General features: G+C 40.5%; 1 protein-coding gene across 4 annotated transcripts in view; it reads left to right on the top strand.

Annotated features, from left to right (window-relative positions):
• GRIA3 (glutamate ionotropic receptor AMPA type subunit 3) overlaps window positions 1–26,132 on the top strand; it is a 262,136-nt gene that overhangs the window by 168,301 nt on the left and 67,703 nt on the right. For all 4 annotated transcript variants that reach the window (XM_010991643.3, XM_010991644.3, XM_010991645.3 and 1 more), the window contains 5 exons: window positions 4,519–4,680; window positions 8,720–8,887; window positions 13,077–13,181; window positions 14,117–14,224; window positions 15,553–15,759. In XM_010991643.3, coding sequence (XP_010989945.2) covers window positions 4,519–4,680; window positions 8,720–8,887; window positions 13,077–13,181; window positions 14,117–14,224; window positions 15,553–15,759 — 750 coding nt within the window. The remainder of the gene's footprint in view (window positions 1–4,518; window positions 4,681–8,719; window positions 8,888–13,076; window positions 13,182–14,116; window positions 14,225–15,552; window positions 15,760–26,132) is intronic.

Below are 26,132 nucleotides of genomic sequence, written 5' to 3'. Positions count from 1 at the left end.
TGAGGTATCTTAAAATAATCAGACAGGTAGACAAAGTGAACCAGGAGCCAGCCAACTTCTCCCCTGAATCAAGACATTTCTCCTAACTTCCATCATTCTACACCATCATTTTATTTCCCTTTTTATACACTCTGCATGTTTTCTTTTCCTGTTCTGTTTACATTGGTTTCACAGATACATGGCTTCAATATGAACACCGTGAGGGAGAGCACCTAGCCCAAGGACTAAAATCTAGGAACATTTTCTAGAAAAGTGTAATGTCTTACATTTACATATCAGAGAAGGAGGACCAGGAGCCTGATACCTCTTACTTTTTAGCCAGAATCCATCTTTTACACTATCAGTTCCTACTGTTGTTTGTTTGCTGGTCAGCTTGGTTGCATTAGTTATTTCACTGATGCTGTGGGTCGACTCAGGCCCCAACTCACAACTTTCGCAACTGTGGTGATACACAATAATAGACTCTAGCAATTTTTTCTAGAAATAAAAAACAGTGGGATAGATATAGGAGGTAGACCAGGAACTAGCAAAATCTCCCTTCTTAGCCATCTTCTCTCTCCTCACTTCCGTCTTTCTGCCACTGACCTCTACCCTTTTATTCTCCCCCTTTACCATCCACATGTTTGGTGATCATTTCTTTTGTGTTAATGTCTTTTGAGAGGTTTTAGGAGACTCAGTCTCGATTTTACCACCTTTGAAGACTGTGGTTCACCAGCCCCAGGAGGAGATCTAAGCAGAGGTTATGAATGGGTGAAATGCTTTACAACAATGGGATAGTAGGAGAAGGAGGATCAGGAGCAGGGTCCTGCACCTTACTCCATCCTTCACTCCTAAATTCCATCTTCCCACCATTGACCCTAATCCTCAGTTACTCCATTTTCCCTTCTGGATGCTGTATCATCACCTGTGCTGCGTTAGTGTCTTTACAGAGGTTTGGGGGGATCTTCAGCCTGCCTTTAGGGTTATAGGTGTCATATTCATAAAAACTCATGAAATATTATTATGGGATATTGTAATGCCTTAAAATGTTGGGATTGGAGGAGAAGGAAGACCAGAATCCAACCAAATCTACCCTTAAACTGAACCTCTCTCTGGATTTCCATGATCCTTCCCTCTCTCACCTCCTTTCCCCTCCTACCTGTTGGACGTCAGCTCTGCTGCATTAGTATCTCTGAAGGGGCTATGGAGAGAATCAAGATTTAATTTTTACAATCTTATGGACTGTCAGTGCCACTTGAACCATGGAATTTAGCAATATTTGATACAAAAAGAAAATTCTTTTTTTAAAAGGTATCAGAAATAGGATGATCAAGAGTCAACCAACTCCTGCCTTTTAACCAGAACAGCTTTCTTTTTTATAACCCTTCCTCTCCTATTCAACTCCTTTGTCTTTTGCCCGTCTATGTCCTTGATATTTGTTGGTCAGGTCTGCTGCATTAGTGTTTTTCCAGAGGGATTAGGGAGAATCCAGCCTTGATTACCTCAACCTTGAGAACTGTGACTTGCTGTATCTAAATGCTGGGCACCAGGGCAACATCAAGCCATAGAATCTGATTCGAGATTACAAACAAGCAAAATGTACACAAATAGTACAGAGGGAGAATTAGGACCAGGAGCCAGCCAGCTCTTACCCTTTAGCAACAAGATCTCTCCTTTCATCTCCCTAAATGCCTCTCACCTCCTTTTATTTCTACCACACCTCTGCTCTCTCCATTTTGTCCATGGAGCTGTGTTAGTACTTTCTGCCCATGTGAATGGATAAGTCTTCAGGGCAGTCGGTAGGAGCTAGTGTTGCAGAGGTCTTGCCATAAGAAGAGCCATTTGGGGTGACCTTCCCCTGACTTGATTTGTGATTCTGTGGACACATTTCATCCCATGAGGACAGCCAGGCTGATTCTAGTCTCAGATATGTCAGAACACATTCCCAGATATGTCTGTCATAAAACATGGGTTGACTGAGAAACTTCTAGGTTCTCAGTGGTATGGTTGCTGTGTGGTAGAAAGTTGAGCATAGAGGTGCCTATGAAGATGCTTCTGAACTACAGTATTATGTATTGGAGAAGAAGACACCCAAGTAGGAATATGTGTTGGACCTGTGTGGCAGGGTGAAGCCTCCTAGGAGTAAGTGGAGGTCACTGGTGAGGTAAATTTGAGTTGGACCCCTCCTTTAGTATCCCTGCTAAGAAAAAGGCAGTGAAGCAAAATGTTTCTGGAAAGGAATGGTTTGGTGAGTAACCAGACTGAAGTGCTAGCTCTTATGCCTTAAGACAGACATAAGATTTCTGGGACCCTTTCTCTCTCTCCCTCCCTTTTGTTAATCCTGTGTTGCCATTTTTACATGCTATGGGTCTGAAGTAAACAGGAGTGTGATACTTACTGAAGTACAGATAGCACTGACCCTGGAACCAAGATGGTGGCAAAAGCGCTCTCAATCCCTTTCTTTCAAGGAAGGGGCTCCACCTTCCAGCATAGGCTTTTAAGACACAGGAGAGCACCAGAGGGCCCGCTTTTCACCCCCACCAGCAGACAGATGGGCAGTTGGTCACTGCTCTTGTATAATACTTGCCAACTGGCAAATATGGTGTGGTACACTACATGAATTAAAGCCATTTGTTAAAGTTTCGTCCTCGGCTCTTTATTTGTATGTATGTTTAGGGGGTGGGGGTTGGGAGTTGGGTAACAGTTTAGGCTGAAGCTCAAGCTGTAGCCTCTGCTTGGCTTTACACACAAGCAAAACTCTCTGCTGATTGTAGCGCAGAGGGGAGCGAATGAGAGAAAATACTCAGTCTCAGTTTCTTTCATGAAGGAGGCCTCTGGGAGAAAATTCATCCTAACAAGTTAATGTTAATTTTGAAAACACTTTGCGGTCATCGGAAAGGAGGAATGATTCTCAGTGATGTGCACTATTTGGTTCTCTGACCCACCTCCAATGACTCACATCCCACTTATGAAAGGAAGAGGAATGGAGCTGTGAGCAAGAAATGAAAAATCTGCTTCACTAAAATATTTTCTCTAAGTGCCTTGTTGCCCATGTAAAGAAATGTAGAATTAAAAGAAGCAGGAGTCAAGATGGTGACTAGAGTAGCATACAAGAGAGGGGCTTCTGGATATTGGTTACATTCCTGTGTTCAGGTTATGAAAAGTCATTAGGCTCTACTTAAAGATATGTGCACTTTTCTATATGATTATTATACTTCAATGAAAACTTAGAATGCAAAAAAGAGAAAAATTTAGAGAGCTAGTAGGGATTTGAGTAATACAGTGTATGCATTTATCAACTCATTGAATGGTACACTTAAGCTTTGTGCATTTTATTGGATATAAATCTTACTGAAAGGAAGAAGGAAGGAAAGAAGGAGGGAGGGAGGAAGGAAACTGCAAACACTGAACTCTAGTTAATGACATGCATGCTTAAGTCTTTTGGTGCAAAGTATATTAATGCCTGCAATTTACTTTGAAAGATACCCCAAAAATGAAATCAATTGATGGATAGAAAAATATTAATTGTAAAGTCTGAATAGTGACTGATTGTTCACTGTACAATTCTTTCAACTTTTCTGTATATTTGAAAATTTTTATATTTAAATGTTGGGGAGGAGAATCAGAAGGAAAGAGAAAGAAGTCTTCCCATTTCTTTATGAATATAAATGTTGGCTCAGCCCACTGAGAACCCAAATGCATCAGCACCAACTAGCAAGAGACAGCTATCCAGCAGAAATAGCAGGAATTCCTGGGAGAAGTGTCCCAGAAGATAACAACGCCCAGTGGAACTGGTGGTGGCCAGGTGAAAATGACTTGGTGTGAAGCTGAAAAGATTCCGTCAGGAGGCTTAGGTGGCAGAGACACCACATGGTAACCAGAGCAGAAGAAGAAGAAAACGGTGGATGCTATTCAGTAGATGTCAAAACTCATTCATGGACGCATGTGAGACACACCCTGGGGTTTGTACCATCGTATGCAACCAAGCTGTCAGTTTCGCTCTTTGGCATTTCTGTAAATTACGAATGTTGAAAGTACTCATCATTAGAATCTGAAGCAATCTGTTGTGTTTGGAATGTCAAGCTGAAGAAAAGTTTTTATATCTCTAGCTGAGGTCAACTTTTTCAACATTTCCCACTTATGTTAATCATTGTATTTTCATTTAATGAAGAAAGACTAAAAATATAGGTAAATGAAACAAAAACACTTGCTTGAAGTTGGTACCTCTGTCCTTGTGGCAGCTGCACTAAATAAAGGCACAGGCACTGAAATGGAAGAGTGTATATTTTCTCCATCATGCCTGCAGTTTTGGAGCCAGAGTGCCCTAAGAATTAGTCCATATCAGGGTTGTTTGTTGTGGTTTTGTTTTTTATTGATATATAACTGACATATGAGAATGTGTCCAAGGTTTTCCTGATTGCTAAGGAATGATCCTGGGGAGGGTACTCTCATTTCCTCCCCAATACTCTAACCAATACATACAGTGAGTAAGAACACACGAACTCCCACAATCATGATTCTCTTTCAATCTCTTTCTAGGGTTTTACTGATATTTTGCTAGAAAGAGTCATGCATGGGGGAGCCAACATTACAGGATTCCAGATTGTCAACAACGAAAACCCTATGGTTCAGCAGTTCATCCAGCGCTGGGTAAGGCTGGACGAAAGGGAATTCCCTGAAGCCAAGAATGCACCACTAAAGGTAATGTTCCATGGCATATAGAAACCTTAGGCCAGCTTTTCAAAGCATCTCAGTATGGCCTTTATATATTTACAGCCATCTGGTGATCAAGTGGTCATCCTTCATAAGTGTTTCAAGGATGCTGAAAACACAACCACAGGTGATGCTGTTGCATTTGAAAACTAAACTCCCAAATAAAGAAGCTGTTGAGAAGGAAGTCTTTTAAAACCTAGTGTTTGGGAATGTTAACTTAATTTTTTAATGAATTTCATTTGTAATACGCTCACAATTTATACTTTTATAAGAACCTGAGTTGGGCAAAGGGTGGGGGCAGTGGGAATAGGTAAGGAAGATTGATAGTCCAAAACAGAAAATTAGATTTTGCATTATTTATGTGATTGCTTTGTGTTAATAAGTTTCGTGAACCTCAGTACACCCAAGTGAATTAGGCTCTAATAAAGAGTGTGTGTTGCCTATACATATATTGAATGGAAATGTTTTCCTGCCTGCAAAAGTATCTTTAATTAGATTACCTAAGTTGCTCATTTTCATGAAATCAAGATAAGAATATTAAAAGCAGAAAGTCATGCTTAAAGTGCACATATTTCATATGTGTTCCCCTATGGCTAGAAATTCTATTATTTAAAAATCAGGAATTAGATAAATTAGGGGAAAGTTACTTATGTTACACAAAGGATCCTTCCAATGTATTTTTTCAAGTAACCTATTCCCTTAGTGCATTGATTCAAATATGAAACAAACTTTAAATTCTTCCTTCCTGATACAGTGAGAGTATGTGTGCACCATGGCTGTGGGATCCCTGTGACAAAGATGAGGGGTCAAAGTAGAGTCAAGGCTCAAGGCCCTTCCCTACACAGGGAGAGGGGAGGGCACATTTCCTTTCTCAGGGTTTCAAGCTACCCATCCTCACACCCTTCCTCCCTGACAAGAATAGAATAAGGAAGACCAGAGAAGAGACACATTGTGAATCACCTATGCAGGTCTACCCTGAATGGGTCACATCAACATAATACAAGTTGGACCTTACTTTATGCAATTGGTATGTTCTAGAAAAGTTGTGAATTGAACATTTTTTTTTTTATCGATTTAAGCCACTCACTAGCTAAGCAGCCCTCTGTAGCTGTAGAGATTACATTATACATGCCAGGTTTCCAGATGTCCTCATATCTTTCCATACATATGGTCACAATTCCTATGACAAATGCTTTGTAGTCAAATCTTTTTTTTTTTAGGATGATCATTTTATTTTTTTTAAGATGGAATTGACATATGACATTATATTAATTTTTAAGTATCCAACATAATGATTTGATGTATGTATATATTGTGAAATGATCACCATGATAAGTTCAGTTAACATCTATCATCAGCACCATAGCTACAAGTTTTTTTTTCTTTTGATGAGAACTTTTAAGATCTACTCTCTTTGCAACTTTCAAAAATACAATGCAGTATCGTTAACTATAATCACCATGATTTACATTACTTTCCCAGGACTCATCTACCTTATAATTGGACGTTTATAACTTTTGACCACTTTTATTTATTTTCCATATTTCTCAGCCCCCACCTCTGGCAACTACCAGTCTATTCATTGTTTCTATGAGTTCACTTATTTTTTTTAGATTCCACATATAAGTGAGGTCATACAGTATTTGTCTTTTTCTGTTTAACTTATTTCACTTAGCATAATGCCCTCTTGGTCCATCTGTGTGTCACAAATGGTAGGATTTCTTTTCTTTTTATGGCTGAGTAATATTCCATTATGTACATATCTGTATATGTATATATATATAATTGAAATATAATTGACATGTGACTATAGGTATCACATTTTCTTTATCTGTTCATCATTTGATGGACACTTAGACTTGTTCCATCTGTTGGCTACTGTAAATAATGCTGCAGTGAACGTGAGGGTGCAGATATCTCTTTGAGATAGTGACTTCATTTCCTTCAGATAAATACCCAGAAGTGGAATTGCTGGATCATAGGGTAGTTCCATTTTTAATTTTTTAAGGAACCTCCATACTGTTTCTCCGGCAGCTGTACCAATTTACATTCCTACCAACAGTGCACGAGGGCTCCCTTTTCTCTACATCCTCGCCAACACTTGATATTTGTCTTTTTGATAATAGTCATCCTAACAGATGTGAGGTAATATCTCACTGTGGTTTTGATTTGCATTTCCCTAACGATTTAAATCTTTTTTATGGACTAAATCTGCCCACTTAGAGGAGCTTATACAAATTCATTTTTTCATACCACTGCCTATTCACTGCTTTGCCATCCTTAGATTTAGCAGGTAACAGGAGAAATCAATATTTTATGGGGTATCTACAATGTGTCAGGCATTATGTTAGGCACAAAAAATGGACAAGAGTAAAAGTATCCAAAAGTTACTACAGAGTAGTTTATACCTGCTCAGACGTTACAGAGGCTGTACAAAAGAGAGGGATGACAATCTCAGTTCTGGATTATTCATTGGTAACCCATTATGTACAACTTAACGGTCTCAGAACTTACTGAAAATAACTGTTCAGGCTTATAAGCCAAACCCTTCAAATAACTTAAGAAAATGGAATATTTAAATAGATGGTTACAACTTTCAGATTACTTTGGCTTAGTACTAGTCATTATGGAACCTTGCTCTATATCAATCAGACAAAAAGCCCACTTTAAAAAATGATGTACAATATTTTGATTAGGAAATAAAATTGTCTAGCAATTTAAATCCTGATGCTTAATTTATTCTATATTTTATGAACATTTCCTTCTGGGGCTTTTTTTTTATATGTTTACATACTGGTAAGTAGAAGCTGAAAAAGTAGAAAATTAAATAGCTCTTTTGGCATGGCTTAGAAGGGACTACATTAAGATTGCTGACAATTTATGCAGTCAGCTGGGGAAAAATCACCACCACGTTGGCTTTATGTAGTGCTAGGATGGGGGGACACAAAGTTTTTTTTCCCATGAAAGAACATATGCCCCCTGTTACAGTCATACTTGATGACTTGGCCCTGAAAGAAAAATAACATGAGAAAAGTCAGAAAAGTAAACTGATAGTTGTAAAAATGACAATGTATTCAATCACAATTGTATTGGGACATACTGTATAGAGAGAAAACTCCCCCTAGGGCATTTTGCTTCATTTTTTTTTTAAATCAACAGAATTCTATACCAGTATCTGTCACCCCTGCAAAACAGAGGCCAGCTTATTTTAACTATACTTTGTTGATTCATTTAATGAAAAGTATCCACCATGTCCAACTGCAGACGATCAAATCCCTTGTAGTAAGTGGCTAGCCTCAGCCTTAGTAAAGCATATCAGTACAGTACATCCAAGGAATAGAAAGTCAATGTTCTTGCCAGAGAAGGGTAGTATCATGAAGTACTGCATGTGAATTGTCAATGTTACCAGATTTAAAGCTCAGAAACAATTGTAATTTTCTACAATGGAAAACCAGGTTTGGATTTTGCTCCCCCCAGGAAACAAAAACTGATTTATTGCTGGCCAGAGGTCCTAGTTCACCAGAAACGTGGCCCAGACAGGAATGATTAATGTCTCCCTCAAAATTAATTTCAAGCTGTCTAACTTAGCTATTTCCATTTTCCCCTAAGTAAACACCAAATCTGAATTTTCTATTATAAACAGCAATAACCCAGTCTTGCTTTAGGATATGCTGTTTCCTCTCCAATCTACATATGCCATCCTTTAACTTCACATTTCTTTCTTTCTCTATAAAGGACCCAGCCTTTTAGTAGTCACTCACTCAATATGAAACACAGTATTTAGAGCAAGAGAGATTCCCCTGAGCCATTTGATCTTAATAATCTTAACGTGTGCAGCCATGAGGTAAGATGCATCATTCTAGAATGGATCAAAGTCAGCCTTGTGCAGAGAAATCTCCAGATTCAAACAATTAAGAAGGTGACTTCGTAGAGCAAGAGTTGAAGATGAATGAAAATTATAAGGAACAAGGCAAGTTTTGAGGGCATCGTTTGTCATAATATCTTGTTTTCCTTACATCCATTTCAGTATACGTCTGCATTGACACACGATGCAATACTGGTCATAGCCGAAGCTTTCCGCTATCTGAGGAGGCAGCGAGTGGATGTGTCCCGGAGAGGCAGTGCTGGAGATTGCTTAGCAAACCCTGCTGTGCCCTGGAGTCAAGGAATTGATATCGAGAGAGCTCTAAAAATGGTAATGACCACAATGGATTATTGGGGTGGAGGTGACTTATGAAGACACAAAAAAAGTAAGACCTCAGTCTTGAGAAAAGGCATACTAAAAGGAATAGGATCAGAATCTATAGAATTTTCAAAGTGTACAGAAAGACTGGCATGGATATTTCTTCATCAAAAATCTAGAAATCTAAAATTAGAAAGTTCTTCCTTGAAGCTTGGTAAATGGTAAATTTAGGGCAAATGAATATTTAGTTCTATACTACAATGTGGGTAGTAAACCAAGCTCAGTGCCCTCAAAAGTTATGGATTGAACACGCAAATGTCTTCCAAAACTTCAGACTTTCCAGAAGTATGATGTTACTTAGGGGGACTCGGATATTCTGTAGGAAGCACTGAACTTCATGGTAGACATTACCAAGGACAAGAGCATCCTCTGGCTCGCTGGCAAATTATTAGCCTGGATGGACTGTGCAACTGAGCCAGTGTGATAGTACTTCTGTTGTCGAAAACAACATTTATACTATTCTACATGGTGAAATGCAGGAACCTGGTACATTTCTAGGCCTACTTAAGAAGCTTTTCCCCAATGCACTAGAGAAAAAGCCTAAAGAAAAGTACAAGGAATCAATGGCTAGACAGTCAAATAGGCCACTTGTTTTTAGTACTTACTGGGTGGGAGATCATTTAAGGCTGCGAGCAGCATCTTTTGAACAGATTCCATTATTTACACTAGGAGCAGCATCACCCATTCATTGCAGCTTTCCAAGCAAGAGCTCTTTCCTGAATATTTTGTTTTATGCTACATGCGCCTGCATGCATTAAAATGAGCCTTCCATAGTACAAGACTCTCTTATTTCTACTTATTTAATTGTCCTGATGTTTGGAACATCCAAATCAACAAAGAGATAGGCCATGGTAAGGTAATTCTGTGCACAACCCAGAAACGAAGAACTTGTAATGGCCTCAGAACGTACCTCATTTTGTGTAGTTGGCTCTCTTACTGCTGTCTTAAATTTGCCAAGTTGGAAGCATTCAATCAAAAGGGGTTAGTAGCCCCTGTGTCTCTCTCCAAGAAAGAGATATGACTCATTCTCCCATCATGCAGATTTTTATGTCATTATGTCAGTTCCCTAACAAATGCCCTAACTGTAGTTTTATGGAGGTAGCACTGCACAATTTTGAAGAGCAGTTAATTAAATTCAACCTTCATAGCAGCTACAAGATTTGTATTGTCAGGTGAAACATAATGATGAGTGAAATATAAAACTCCCTCAGAGTGAATCAAAAAGAGTTTTCATCAACAAAACCTCAAGGGGCAAGTGCCAGCATCTCCAGTTGACTGCCCATTCATGACACAAAAGACTCTCTTCCCCCAATACAAAACTGGCTACCAGAGTGAAGGACGAGAAATTAATTTGGCTAGAAAAAAATTAGATCGATCATATTATTGTACAAAGAGTTCCTGCTTGTCTAACTCACTAATAAAGCTCAAGCTATAAGCCAGGTAAGTACCTTCTTCCCCAGGCCCTCATGAGCGAACACTCAGCCAAAAGGATGCTTTACCTCTTTCTACAGGCCAGCCTCTTCCTAAGGCCTCAGAGAGGCTGGAAAGTATCAACCTCTTCCCAAAGTACATGTTGCCTTGCGATAAATGCTCAGTGAAACGCCACTATTCAGAGGACTGCAAGGGAGGATGGTCTGAAGTGCTAAAGATTTTACCACATTAAAAGAAATCCCATTTTGTTTGAGTTAATTAAAAGTGAGAGTGCATGATGTAAAAGCTTCCCTCATTGTGACTAGCATTTAGTTGTTGCTCAGTCAGTCATTCTCTTCCTTCAAAGAAGTCTGGCAAACAAAATCACTGCCTGATACAGGCTCCTAAGGGGCCTGTTCTAATGAATAAATAATCACACCATTCATTTAGCAAATATTTATTGAACACCAATGACTATGTATCAGGCTCCCGGTTAATATGCAAACACGAAATAAGATGAGGGGAGCTCATATTTAATTTGTTAATATGTAAACAAATGCTTTTAAAAAACCTTAAAGCCACTTGCAAATTGAGCAATCATTATCCTCACCATCTACCGATGGTGCAAAGATTAACCTCAGCCTGATCTACTGAAATAAGTCACAATTCTAAGTCATTGAAACTTGTTCACTTGTTCGGTAAACATTTATTGGGCACCTGCACTATCCCAGGCTCTGTGTTAATTGCTGAGAACACACAAAAAGAACATCTTTCATCTTGAGATGCTCCCAATCTAGCAGGGGAGATGGAAATAAATAGATGATTAAAATGTTACGGTGAAGTTCCACACAGAGTGCTATGGGAACCCAGAGGAGAAGCACCTAATATAGACTGGGGTAGAGGGTGGAGAGGATTAAAGAAGAGATCCCAGATGGGATGGTGGGAAACTGTCACTGACATTCACATCCTTAAAAATAGACTTCTTTCTGAGTGTTAGTCCAATTCTACTTCTACTCACCAAAAGTTCTAGTCAGACTAGGCTGTTGTCCAGTCTGCAGATCATGCTCAGAGAGGCTGAATCTTTAGAAATATACAATTCTCGGTAAGATTTGAAGCCCTTGCTATTTTCAGTCATGAAGAATTTCCTTAATAAGTTCCTCTGCCAGTGTCTCTACCCTGCCTGTCTCCTTTCCTAGAATTCAATGCTCAAAATAGTGTGTAAAGAACCCCTCGTGCATCCCAGTATGCACCAGACCCATCCTACTAGATAAGTCATTTCTCTCTCAACGAAGGATCTTTATTTAATGAGAAGTGTTACATCCCCTTCTCCGCAAGCCTAAGCTGACAATAGTACTTAGGTTTTTTGGGTCAGTAGGACAATCATTTTGTCCTCAGGAAGTCACACTGGAGCCTTTCTGCTTCAACAGATACTCCATGGTCTCCTACTGGTGGTAAACAAGCCCCCTTCCCTTTAAAAAGATGCTCCCTAATATTTGCCATCAGTTTTCTCTTCTGCAGCACAAGCCCCTTCCCACCACTTCTGACGTGTCTAACAAACAGCTTGTCACGTTTCTATAAGTGACAACAAAGAATTCCATCCTTTCATCCTGGGAAAATAAGACAGATTGGTTTTCTTTGAAGCAAATTCCTTGACCCATACTCACCAAATAAGTAATTCAAGTGGGTAACAATAATGACATATTTATAAAGGGTCGTTCATCTAGTGTCCTTGAACTATAAAATAGGTAAGGAAATCTCTCCACCCAGGAGATATGGCCTCTTGATAGTTCATAGCACTGGGCCTAGATGCAGGACAAGTTGTGGCATACATACACCTCCATTTGGCATCCCAACCAGGTGTCCAGGCTATTCCAGTACCCCTGCCTTTCTTATGTGGTACTCCATACTCCTGGTTCCCTAGACTTAACAAAGTTCATCAATCTGTGGATTATCCCTCCGTGGCCTGGCTCTCCACTACCCATCTGTAGCTGGGTATACGTTAAAGAAGAGAAAAAACTCACCCCTGTTACTATGGTAGCTGGTACATGTGTAACCCTCTCAAGAAACAACTAAATTTATTTTGATTAATAATAATAATATAGCTAACATGTATTGCAATGCTTACTACATGCCTGATCTAAACATTCCATGTGTATAACTCATTTCATCCTCCCAACAACTCTGTGGGATAGGCACTGCTAGGACTTCCCGCTTTACAGATTAGGACACTGAGGTACAAAAGAATTAAGGAGCATACGCAGGGTCATGCAGTTAGTAAGTGATGACGCTAGGGTGTGGATCCAGAGCCCACGTTACTGAAGCCAGCTTATGCTTGGATGCAGGGAATACTAAGACACAGCCACAGCCCTCAAGGAACTCACAGTTCAGAAGAACGCATTATCCTAGTTAAGAATACTCTTTAAGCTACTCCCTTAAGAAGAGACTTAATTGGTAGAAATTTCAGGTCCTTGAAAAAGTAGTGGCTCTTACTGTATCATATAAGTAACTGCCTATCATACCCACTCAAAGCTTCATTAACTGAAAGGCATACTTAGAAAATACTGGAGAGGAAATGAAGATCTGTATAGAACTGATCTGGCCGATGTAGCTCAATGGCTCAAGGTAGAAGCTCCCCAAGATTCCAAGATCTGTCAGCAGACCTTATCACAGGGATCTAGAAGGCAGTAATGTGGTGCTATTTTACATTTTTACATTTTTCCCTTTCTATCAGGTGCAAGTACAAGGAATGACTGGAAACATCCAATTTGACACTTACGGACGTAGGACAAACTATACCATCGATGTGTATGAAATGAAAGTCACTGGCTCTCGGAAAGTAAGTAACCAAAATAGATAACCAAATAAAAAGTCTCTCAGAAGGTGACAGCCCTCAGATACAAGAAAACAGGTGTTAGGAAACACACACAAAGCAAATTCCCACACACCGTTTTTGCCTTTCCATTTGGTTAGTAGTGTAGATATGATGCAGAGCTGTTTCGTAATCACAGTGTTCCATCTACACATTTTAAAAGGCATATTTCCTTCTGAGGCTGATCCTATAAAAGTGGTAGACTCAAGAGTTATTAATAGCTTCCTATAACACAGGGAAGGAATTACAAATTTTATAGCATGTTATTTAAGCAGAAGCTGCCAAGATACACACAATTTCAGCAAAAAAATTGGAAAGTAGGTATCTCCCCATTTTGTCAACTCACCCAGCAAAAGGACTCTGGACCAAATACTGTTCTCTGCAACTAAGTTTCATAATGACCACTTTGCTTCTATCATACTAATAGTTGAGTCAGTCATGAAGTGGGAATGTAGTAGCTATTTGATAAAATCTTAGAACAGAAATATCTTGTACCATTTCTACATGATACTCAACTGGTTTCCCACCCTCACATCCCAGCTCTCCTACAGTTCAATGCAAAGGTTTTTGGTTGTTGGTTTGTTTTTTGTTTTTTGTTTTTTGCTATCTGAGTTTAAAGAAACAAAAAGGCTGATCATCCTACAGTGGGCTAACTTACTTTACCAAATATCAATAAAGGCGCAGGGGGGATGGGAACCCCCAAGAAGAAAGACTAGCGTATCTGTGTGTGTGTCAGTTTTGGGGTCCTGGGAGGGGTGGCAAGACAAAGGGAGAGAGGACCTCAATCCTTGTAAAGCTCAAGCAACTAAAAAAAAAGTTTCAATCCACAACAGCACTCAGATTTCATGCAGCACTTTTTGAGTGAAAAATAAGCAACCAGGCCAAATGTCTGCTCTTTCTAGGCTGGCTACTGGAATGAGTATGAAAGGTTTGTACCTTTCTCAGATCAGCAAATCAGCAATGACAGTGCATCCGCAGAGAACCGGACCATAGTGGTGACTACCATTCTGGTAAGTATGGAGAGAAGATAGGTGGCCTTTCTCTATAGCAAGACTTCTGTTTTCTGAAAAGATTATTCAGCCAGTAGGAAAGACCTCAAGTTCAAACAGTGGAAACTTCCAACAAGTCAGCTTAGGAACCTTTTGAAGTATCTTGCCATGATGATGAATAGAATGTCATTTAAAAAGAATAGGAAGTTGGAGCAGTTTTAGCTATTATTATCCTCCTTACCACCCCCATACCATGGACGGATGCTTCATCTGGACTTGAAATCTAATTCTTCATTGCCGGGGGAGATAGCGTTGTACGGAGGACAGAGCAGATGAGCATTCTAACACTAGGTCTGCCACTAATCTGGGTTTAACAGTACAAGTCACAACTTCTCTAAGCCTCAGTTTGTGTTATTTTTTAATATTTTTTTATTTATTATTGTATTATTTAATTCTTTTATTTTGGTGGGGAGAGGGAGGTAATTAGGTTTATTTTAGAGGAGGTACTGGGGATTGAACCCAGGACCTCATGCACGCTAAGCATGTGCTCTACCACTTGAGCTATACCCTCCCCCCAGTTTGTGTTATTGTTTAATTTATGGAGTGGGCATAATAATAACCTTCTGCCTATGTCATAAGACATTTCAAGGCAATATTCACCATGTAAAGCTTTTCTGAAAAATTCAAAGCACTACTAAGATGTGAAATACTATTTTCATTTATTTTGATGTCTTTCTAAAAACTTGTATGTTTCATTGCTGAATGAAGTACAAACCTGGGCTAAAAATGAGTATGCCACTAGGTCTAAAATTGTGGTTAATTGAATGGAGATTCAGCTGAAGTTTACTTTCATTTAAACATACATGTGAAATATTCACTTTGTCCTAGGTGCTGTACTCGGCCCTGAGAATATAAAAATGAATAAGCCACAGACCCTGACCTCACAAAAGTCACAGTGCTTCCCTGGGCCTTGCCTGGGCTGGCTGTGGTTCCAACATGGCAAATCCCAAGAAATCAAAGGCAGTTCACCATCATGTAACTGAGGGAAATACCGTTGCCCAATTTGACTAAATCAAGACTTTACAGGTGGAAACTGGTTCTTCTTTCAAACTTTCAAAAACAGCTAAAATCCTTCTCTACTTTCTGAAATCATCAATTAAGGACTCCAAGGAATATGTACCCCATGAATATTCGATTGAGGCTCTTCTGCTTATTAAGCAAACATTTTTAAAGATTTCTTAACACACCAAACCTCAATAGCCACAGGGGGGAAAAACTTCACTATTACATGTATTATCTCTTAGAAAAATAATGGGAGTAATCCTTTCATCTTCCTTCTGGTCCCAAAGGAATCACCATACGTAATGTATAAGAAAAACCATGAACAATTGGAAGGAAATGAGCGATATGAAGGCTATTGTGTAGACTTAGCCTATGAAATAGCCAAACACGTCAGGATCAAATACAAATTGTCCATTGTCGGAGACGGGAAATATGGTGCAAGGGATCCGGAGACTAAAATATGGAACGGCATGGTTGGGGAGCTTGTCTATGGGGTAAGTTTTTCAACTCTGTTTTCATTTACTTCTATGCCTTCCAATTAACAGAGAAAATAGAGGATTTACTTTTCAAGTGTAATACTTAGCCAATTGTATAGTTTTCATATGGTCTATATGAAAAAAATTTTATTCTACAGTTGCATTCTGTAAAGGTAGCTCGTCAATAGCAGCCTTTGGGCAACAGGATTATTTTACTAAAAGGAAAACAGAATTGGGGAACTTTATTTGGCAACATTAAGTACAGCCTGCCCTCTACTGAAAATCTCTTCCTTCTGTGTTCCCCGTCTCAGGCAGCAGAGTCACCACCTACCTAGTTGCCTAAGCAACCAGGTCATCTTCTCATTGCTCCCCTCATATCTAGTCAGTCACCATGTCCTATCAATTCTACTCCTCTGTCTTTCAACTCCAGGTACACTCTTCCTTCCCACCATAATCATCTTAGTTACGGTTCTTACCAATGACAGTCTTTACTTGGTTTCCCTGCCTCTGCTCTTACCCTGGCAAATCAGATCCACATTACTGTAAATTCTCACTTTAGAAATTAGGGTAAAATTTAAATTCCTTAGCATGGCAAATAAGGGCACTTCATAATTTGGCCCCTGCCTACCTTTCCAGCTCCATCTTGTACCCTTTCTCCTTCACACTCAATGTCCCAGCTACAGCAAAATATGTGTTATTCCCTGACCCTAAAGGCATACCTGGAAGTGCCTTCACCTCTCTTCTGCTAGCACCACCTACCAGTCTTTCAGAACTCAGAGGTATCGCCTTTTTCAGGAAGTCTTCCCTAATCCTATCTATCCATTGGCAGTCTGGTTTGCTGCCCCTGTTTTCTGCTTCCTTATAATATTTTTTTGCTTTCTCATAGTATTTGGTGGGGGGCGGTAATTAGGTCTATTTCTTTCTTTAATTTTTAGAGGAGGTACCAGGATTGAACCTGGGACCTCATGCATGCTAAGCATGTGCTCTTCCACTTGAGCTATACCCTCCCCCCATTCTCATAGTACTTTTGAATCTGTATTATAATGATCTGTTTACAAGCTCAGCTATCCGAGCTAAACTATGAATTCCTTGAAGACAGAGACATATCTGATTAATTTCAATATCCCATGGCCTGGCATATAACGCAAGTTCAATAAATATGTATTGAATGAATGAATGGAATTGCTCTGCCAAGGGCTTGCCCATCGGCCAAGTACAAAAGAATTTTACTAATAATTAGGGTTTTTAAAAGGGGTACAGTAGTATCTTCTAAGCTCCTCAGGATCTTAGCTTCAAAAGGTTTTGACCTCTGATTGGGAATGTCAGATCTTGGGCTGCCCAGTGAGACATATGGAAACAAGCAAAACTGGGCAGAAGAACCGTCCACTGGGTGAGTCAGTCACTATGAAACTAACCCAAGTGCAGGCAAGGGTGGCAGAGGTTTAGTTCTAACAGACAAAGATTACTTGCAATGACCAGTCCCTGTCTAGACAACAGGTTAGGGGAAGGCAGAGGAATCTAAGGGGTGGATATATTGAGAAGAATCTGACAAGAAGCAAATATCCAAGTTAGCTGTTGGAATGAGGTTTAGGATAAGGACTCTAGCGCTTGAGATAGGAATCAGCAAGAATCAGGCATCGCTCTCCAATCATAAGATAGTACTGGGGTCACTAAATAAGTTTTTGGAACAGGTCCTCAGGAACAAGCACAAAGGCAGAAGCTCATTTCTAAAAATAAGGGCATGGAAAAGGAATTAAGGCTTAAATGAGAGTGGACCTCAAGTATCAAAACTAGGGCACCATCCTCCAGTCAGGCAAGCTGCAAGGCAATTTGAACCTTAGCCCTAGCAAAGGGGCTGGAGCCAGGTATCTCCTGTTTTGGGTCAAGCCTGGCCCTGGGAACTGGGGCAGGGCTGAGTTGCAGATGAGATTCAAGTGAACCCAGTTATGAGAAAGAAAACGTCTAAGACCAGAGAGAGGGGCTGAAGAAAGGACAGGGCACCCATCATGCTTTCTGAGGACCCTAAGCTGAAATATGTTGACACAGCTCTACGCTCTTACTTTACAAGTTGGTAATCAAGTCTTCTATTTCCTGGCCTTCATCTCCCCAACATTCAGGCTCCAAGAGGTCCTGTCTTGCTCACAGCTCTTCCCTGCTCTTAGCACATGACTGGATACATAAGAGATGCTCACTTTTTGCTTTAATGAATGAATGCCTGGCATGTAACACTGCCCAGCCAATATTCATTCAACTGAGTTCACAGTGGGAGGTAATCCTATAAGAGTTTTATTATTATCAGCTACCATTTGTGGCATATTTACTGGTTGTGAGAAATTTTGCGAAGTGCTTTACAAGCATCATGTTAACTTAATCCTCAAAACATTAACATTATTCTACAGATGAGAACAATTGAAGCCTAGGGAAATGACCTTTCTTGCCAAGACCAAATAGCTTATACTGACACAGTGATTTGAATCCAGGTCTCTTGACTGTGAAGTTTGTGTTCTTTAACCATTGCCTCATTCTGCCTAACAGCCAAATGTTGCAGACCCATCCCGTCCTAAAAGTGTTGAAATATATTGCAAAGGCCCTTGGTGCCTTAGCCATTGTGGTGGCAAAAGTGTTTGGCCACAGAAGCCTGGCAAGGAATTGAGGTCTGTTTCTACTAGTGCAGAGTAACTGGCATGAGCTCTACCAGCCCATCATGGCTCAATTGCCAGAGCTCTCTAGTGTCTCGAAAGAAAGACTGTCACACTCTGTAAATAGCTCAGTGCCCTCCTGGCATTGTGCAGGCCACTAAACGGTGATGGAGAGCAAGGAAGATTTCTTGACATTGTTCAGACAAAGACTAGCTTTCTCATTGGATTTTGGTTTCTCCTCTGCCACGTCCCCTGTACTGCATCCATTTAATCTCTACATTCTGTTCCTCTTTCTGGTTTGTGTCTATATGAGTGAGGGAGCTTAAGAATTAGTGAGTCCCTTACTTGTTTGTATTTTAGAAACCAACTTTCTACTGCTGAGTAAGTAAAAATTCTCCTGGAGGAGGCTACCCATCTTTTTCCTCCAGTTTTTTCTACTAAAGACAAAATCAATAGTTCGGCTCTTACAGAAATGTCCAACCTCCCTCCTCGACCTCGAACAGGCATCTTGTGCTTCCTGGGACTGTAACACAAGGTGATTTGGCGGAACTGATAGCAAACCAAGCTATTTGAGTGGACTGCCAAATCCCAGTTTCCTCTAAGACCTGCGGCTATAAAAAATGGACATTCTTATCATGCTTGGAGTGAGAGCTCTCCATTAGGGAGGATGATGTCCTAAGCTAAGCACATCTTCATCTTCATTTAGAAGTTTTCATCTTTCAGCATTGGGAAGTTTGCAACTTCTCTATCATGGATAGAAATGGAGAAAAGTAAAAATAGGCACTCATTGCTGGCAGGCCTGGCCTCTTGTGGTTTCCAAATTGCTTAAGAAAAAGAAGGGCAGAACCCCCCCCCCCACTCTCCAGTGACTTCCCTAAGTGCTTAATAAGTAAAAAGATGGAGAACATGGAATGATTTCTTGCAGTAACATGAAAAGTACACAGATAGGCACTGCTTTATCTTTAGGGCATTTACTCTTATGCTTTTAGTATGTACAACAGATCAGAGTAGAAAAAAATGAAGAAAGGCAGAGATGAAAAAAGCTCTGCAAAGGAGATTTCAGTATCTGCCAGAAAGTCTCAAGAAAGAGTCAAAATGAATTAAACTTGTTAAAGAAGAAAGAAGCTAATCAGTCTCTTTTCATATGATTCCTAAATGGTTTTGTTCCCCTCTAAAGAAAATCAAATCAAGGTTGATGTTTGGGCCACCTTGTATCACTAAGAAGGCTATTTTTGAAAAAAAAAAAAAAAAGTCAGTGGGACACAATGTGCCTCCCATTATGTAAGCACGTCAGAACATCATGGACTTGAAAGTGTCCACCTGCTTTAAGAAGTTTTGATTTTAAGCTGGATGTCTATAATATCACCAACATGGTAAGTGTCCCCAGCTCAATCATGGCTTACAGACCCCAAGTTTTTATGACTCCCAAATAGCATGTGTTTAAGAGGACATTTAAAACATTCTGTTGCTAGTAGGGCTCTTAGATATCCTTTAGCTCCCCTTTTCATTCACTTTACACAGAAATGTGGAGACCAGCCAGGACTGACCACTAGAACTACCCACTGAGTAAACCAGGAAACCAAGGCCTGATATAGGACAGGGATGACAGGAATAGTGGCAGGGATTGTGACAAGGTCACAAAATCACACAGCTTGGTGGAGCTTAGTCTATAAGTTAAGTTTCATGATTCCTGGTCCAGTGCTCTGTCCACTGGGTCATACTGGCTCAGTTTACTAAGCTTGTCAGATCATGGGAAGATAAGCCCAACTGCCCTCAAGGGGCTTACAATCTAGTTGGATTCTGAGCTTTTCCATCTGAGATACCCCTCCTGTTTATCTGTGGCCTCCAGGATAATGTAATAGACATCTCTAGTTATCACTTGAAATATTTGAAAATCCAGGTAGACAGCTGGGGGTTTCTGCCCTTTGAGACATGATCTAACAGAAAAAGAGACTCAGAAAAAGGGCTGGAAGGAAATTTAGGTCCTAATTGACAAAAGGACACCTCCCAGTGGGCAGCTGCCATGTTCCTTACGTTCCTAGCACGTAGAACTCAGGATAAAGGTGGGGAGGAGGTCGGGGAGTTGCCCTGGGAAAGGCCAGATGAACTACCATCCAGATTGGCACCTCTGCCTTAGAAGAGAGCAGAGAGCTTAGGGATGGAGATGGGGCTGGGGGAGAGTTAACTCCAAGTCACATCCCCTGGCCATCCTCAGACTCCTTCACACTCCCGGGACAAATGGCAATTTTATAGATGCTATTCACCCTGACATTTCTCTACCTAGAAGAAATTATCTCCTAGGTTGTCACTCTCCTAAGATAGATTCATTTTCCATTAAAAAAGACAGAAAGTCAATCTGTCCTTCCAGCTAAAAGGCAGAGAAGCAAGGATGCTGTAACAGATGCCAAATATTCTCTTCTCTTCTTCAGGCGATTACACTGGGCTTTGGCAGAAGGGCTGATGGTTTGATAAAAGTGCCCCTCTCTTTCAAATGAGGCATATGAACTCCAGAAGGAGCATTAATGACATGTGGAAGCCTGCCATTCTGAGCAGAGAGGGTGGGGAGATATTTCCAACCAAATTTAATCTCCTGAGGCCTTTACCGAGCTCCAGGGATACCCCTTATTTTCACTTTGTCTTTAACTCTCTCAGCTCCCCAAGAGCAAGGAGCCCTAACCAACAGATCCAGACTGGGACATCTGTTCTGGGTAAAGAAACGAGGAGGTCCTGTTGTGACACTGCTTGTTGTTGCACAGATTTAAATAGACCTCATCCCTTTCCCCAGATCCAAACAATTGTAGACAGTAAATATCCCAGAGAGCACAGCCAATAAAGCAGTTTAAGTCCTGTCCCTCAACAGGAAGCAATTATATTCCTATTGTCTAGGCTGACTCTGCCCTACTCCTCTCTCCAACACATTTAAACTTTCCAAAGGAACTGTCTGCCAAAGGCTACTAGAACCTCATGGCTGGTACACGGATGAGGGATCAGGTCATGTCTCCCTCTTCTCTCAGATAACATATAACATCTCATGCGCTACACACCAATACATCGCCTACCCCCTTCCTCATCCTCCCCCTTTCTAGAGTAAGTGCTTTAAAATGGCGGCTGACAAGCTCCCACTCACGCATAGTCTCCAAGTGGATTGCAGGTTTTGTATCAGATCATCAGGTGGTTAAGCTATAACATAATCCCTTCAGCTCAAGAAAAAATGTTTTAAATGACATTTAAATGAAGAGTCATTTCTGTCTTAAACCTGTCAGACTCTTAAGTGCATCATCCGTTTACATATGAGTTTGTTGGGTTTTAAGTTTTATGAAATTGATGACTTTGGCAACCCACCTATGAAAAGGATTATAAATCCCCTCAGGCTAAATCCCCTCCAATAATGCAGTTGCTCTGAGTTTGCCACTGGTGAGTAGAAAAATCAAACCTAATTTGGTGTGTTTACTGAGCCCACACAGCCACTCTTAAGCTGCTTGATTAAAATCCTTTAAGTAGTCAAGATGCAAGCAAAAGCACTAGCAAAGTCTTACCCTGAACTCCTTCCATTCGCTGTTTTTTGTCCATCACCCAAAGCACCCTCACACCACGTACTTACCCACCTCGGTTTCTGAAAATGGCCTGCTGACAGCTATTTCTAGCACAGGCAGAGGCTTGAGGACAGAAGGCTGCTGGACTGGAGGTACTTCACTACTGACTAAGAATTTCAGCTCCTCCCCAGCCCCACTGATAATTATTAATGCTCTCTCCCAGTCACAGCTGGCTTTCATAAGGAGCAGAAACCAGGAAAGGAAGGCCATTTGGGAAGTTGCCTTTTTCCCTTTTTCACCAATATTGGCCTCCTAAATCTTTAACATGCCTTGAAAATGACCTTCCCACTCATCTGCATGCTACGGCAGTCCCAAGAGAGCTAAATGGGTATTTTCTGACACTAGTTACCTGCTCCTGTCCATTTCCTCTACTAAGCATGTTGATTGCTCCTCAGACATTATGCTAAGCAGGCTTTTATCTTTGAAACAAGCAACTATCACAAGAGCCTTTTCATATGGAGGAGAGGGTAGTGGTGGCAGAGGGAAAGGGCTCCTCCAAGGCTGGCTGTGAGCTGATATGACAGTTCTGCTGCGTTGGTCTCACCAAGCATGCAGGAGGTGGGAGGGGTTGCTAAGTCTCCTACCGAGTTGGCTGTCCTTGAGGCTTGATCAGTAGCTCCCTGCCTCTTTATCGCTTGAGCCTTCTTCCACCTGCTTTCTGCTATCCCTTTGTCTTTTTCTGTCTGTATAGGTTCTTTTTAAGGTTCAGCGTGGTAATTCTCATTTTGGAGCCAGGTCCACATGCAAGAGGCTTAATTGAGCACAGATTTAAATACTGTTCTTCATTGAAGAAGCACCCTCTGAAAAAGCAAACTCCGCCATCTTTGGAAGAGTTCCTTAGAAAGAAACAATTCAGTAAAGGCAGAAAAGCCAGGCTGAGGAGAAAAGGCAAATGCCTGAGGGAAGCAGGTTCTTCCTGTTGCCTTGTGTGACTTCAAAAGTCCTTCAAATTACGAATGGGTTTCTTTGGGAATCTGTTTGTTTGCTGCATGTTCCTGGGAACCAGACAAGTCCCGCTTTGTCCAGCCACGTCTTGTTAGCATTTAGCTGTGCTTATCATCTGGTGGGTGTTTCAGTTATTGAGTTAGTTTTTTTCTCTTAAAGGGTGTCAGGATTCTCCAACTCCTTTCATTACCTGCTTGAAAAAGAACCCAGTTCCACTAAACTCAATTCAAAGTGATTTTTCTCACACAAATATCCCATATTTCATCCTTTCAAAACAAAGAAATGGCAATTTCTCTGCGAACTATCCATTACTTTGACTTTAGAGATCAAAAACTAGTTACGTTAAGTAATTAAATCCAATGAGATCAAACGGGCAATGATACTAGTGGGGTATTTGCATGTTCTAAGCAGGAGGTAGAAATATGTTGGCAGGGACAGAAGGTGGCTTTGTCTGTGAGTTCTCTTGGCATGACAAGGCTCTTTCTAGCTGATTGAAAGATTTTTCTCTCTGCCAAAAACCCACTAGCTTTCTGGCCAATTCCATGCTCCTCAGTAGCTTTTCTTTCTATGACCAGATCTGGCCCCATGCAAAAAGGTGAAATAGATTAAAATTTGTTTTGGGCTTCCCTCCAGTTAGAGATGTGGAACTGGTGATTCAGGAGTTAGCTGCAATGAGGGAAGAGTTGAAGCCATAGGTAATAACACTAAGGGGAAAAAATGAGGAACAGAACCTTAAAGGAGTCTTGCTTATTCCACAAACCCTCATTCATTATCTCCTAAACCAGGCCCTAATAATTGACACTGGGGGTACAGAGGTACACCTTGATTGAGAGAGCAAAACTAGGGAGAAAAGGCAGAGAAGGAGCATTCGGAGAGGTAGGAGGAGAACCCATAGTCATGAGTGTCAGAGAGCCGAGGAAAGAGGGGACATATAGGGATATAACACCGAAGGCCAGTGCAGTCACATGAGCAGTTGATGTCGGCGGAAAGGTCTTTGAATTTGGTAATCAAGTATATAGCTCAAGAAGCAATTTCAGTAAATTGGAAGGGGGGGGGGTGGAAGTTAGATCACAGGTGTATAAGGAAAAAGTTGGGTTAAAATCAAGAGATGATGAAGGTGCATTTTTTCAAGAAAATTAGTCTTGACAGGGAAAAATTTCATATGATTAAGAGGGTAGTAGGATCAAAAAAAGGTGGGAGAAGTGGTTTTTGTTTCATTTTTCTTTGTCAGTAAACAGAATTACCTGAGTAGGAGGTAATTATTAAATGAATAAGAGCTGTAAATGGTTTTCAGTTTACAGCAAGCATTAGAATCACCTGGAGGGCCACCTGAGCACCCCTGCTCCTAAGTTTCTTATTTCATAAACATGGAGTAGAGCCTGAGAATTGGCATTTCTAACGAGTTCCCAGGTGACTCTGATGCTGCTAGTCTGGGGAATCACAAATTGAGAACCACTGGAATAGGCTGAGAAGGAGAAACAGTGAAAGAGAATAAATAGAGCTGAGTTTTAAGAAGAGGCAGAAGAATATGAGATGCACAGAGTAAGTACATTAAATCCTGGAAAGAAAGAGTTTGCTTTCTATGAGACAGAAGGGGTGGATGAAGATACAGCAATATGTTGAGAAGGAGAAAAGGACACTGAGGTGATGGAGCTCAGAGCAGATGGCTTCCGTATTCTCAGTAAAGGAAGAGACAAGACCATCTGCAGAGAGGGTAGCACTGGTAGGGATTAGAGACTGGGAAAAGTTTGGAATAAGAATCATTCACAGACTTCAAGGAGAATCAACCTTACGGTGATAGATGATGGATTTAATTTTAGAAATGGTGAGTTTATGATGGTGGTCAGCCTTCAAGGTAGATTTGGTCAGTAGGCTGTTGGTGTCAATAACTGCATACTTTCTGCAGCACATTTTTGTCTCTTTTGTCCGTCTTGCTCGCTGCTTCATCCCTGGCACCAAGAACAGTGCTTGGCACAGAATAGGCACTTAAATACACACTAGAATGGACCTGAGAGGCATTGGCTGAGGTTGATAATTATATGTAAAAGTAATACACACTAGAAACCTGCAAATATCTATGGAGTTAGAATTTTTTGATGGTTAAGAGTGAGTTCTGGAATCTGAAGACCAGGGTTTTAATCCCAGCCTCTCAGTGCCTCACTTTCTCTAACATGGGAATGATCAAGTACCAACCACAAGGTTGCTGTGAGGATTAAATGACATAATACATATATAAGGTGCTTAGCACAGTGTCTCACAGAGTAAGCAGAGTCAATGTTAGCTGGCTGTTTATTACTGCATTTCCCCTTAAATTAATTGAGGAGTGTCTCTTAACCAGTTTGAGTCACCATGTGTAAATCAAAGTAGAAAACATCATCTTTTAAAAAACAAACCCTATCTCAGACCTCATCATTCTTCCCTCACCTCTCCCCACGGGTAGGGACGTTGAAGCATAACTCTATTTAACATAGAAAAAATGATCATCAAAATTGTTTTCACTTTATATCTGATATACCATCCAAAATCTTTTCCTTAGTCAGAAGCATTTTTCTAAGTTATGCATTTGAAGGCCGTGCTCCAGATAAAACCTACTACTGCCATAAAGGAACAACTGTGGAAGACAAAAGAAATAAATGCAGAAGTTCCTAGTGCCTATTTTCATGGCACTAATATAAAAACATTGTCTGCCTTTGCCTGAGCTAACTATGCAGGGCACTACTGATACGTTTATTTTATTGATCCAACACATGTGAGGGCTACACTGATATGTGTCACTAGAAATGATGGCTTACTGTATAAATTAAAATGTATTCTAATAACTGCCTTAGCCTTGTTATTGCCCATGCAGAATTCTTTCATGTTTACCCATATCAATGATCAGCAGCTTATTTTTTAGGCATCTACAGTTGCTTTAGTTTAGTATCTGTTGCAGTGATAGATACAAAAATTGAAGATTGAGTCCCTGCCTTCAAAGAACCTATGTTCTACTAGCAATACTCTCAAACAAATAATTCAAGAATAATGGCAAGCACACAAGTGTTAAGCTGGGTACTGTAGTCCTGTGTGGCACCTCATGGTGGGGAGTGAGGCACATACAAAAAGTATAGACTATTTATCCTTGCCCCACAAGAATTTCTAGTCAGGTAAGGGAGATAAGACATAAGAGCATAAAAATTAAAATAAGAAGAGTTAAATAGTGATATGTCACAAGGGA

This window comes from Camelus dromedarius, chromosome X (assembly GCF_036321535.1).
Source record: "Camelus dromedarius isolate mCamDro1 chromosome X, mCamDro1.pat, whole genome shotgun sequence".
NCBI classification, from domain to species: domain Eukaryota; kingdom Metazoa; phylum Chordata; class Mammalia; order Artiodactyla; family Camelidae; genus Camelus; species Camelus dromedarius.
Note: the sequence above shows the minus strand (reverse complement) of the source record. Positions and strands in the feature narration are given on the sequence as shown.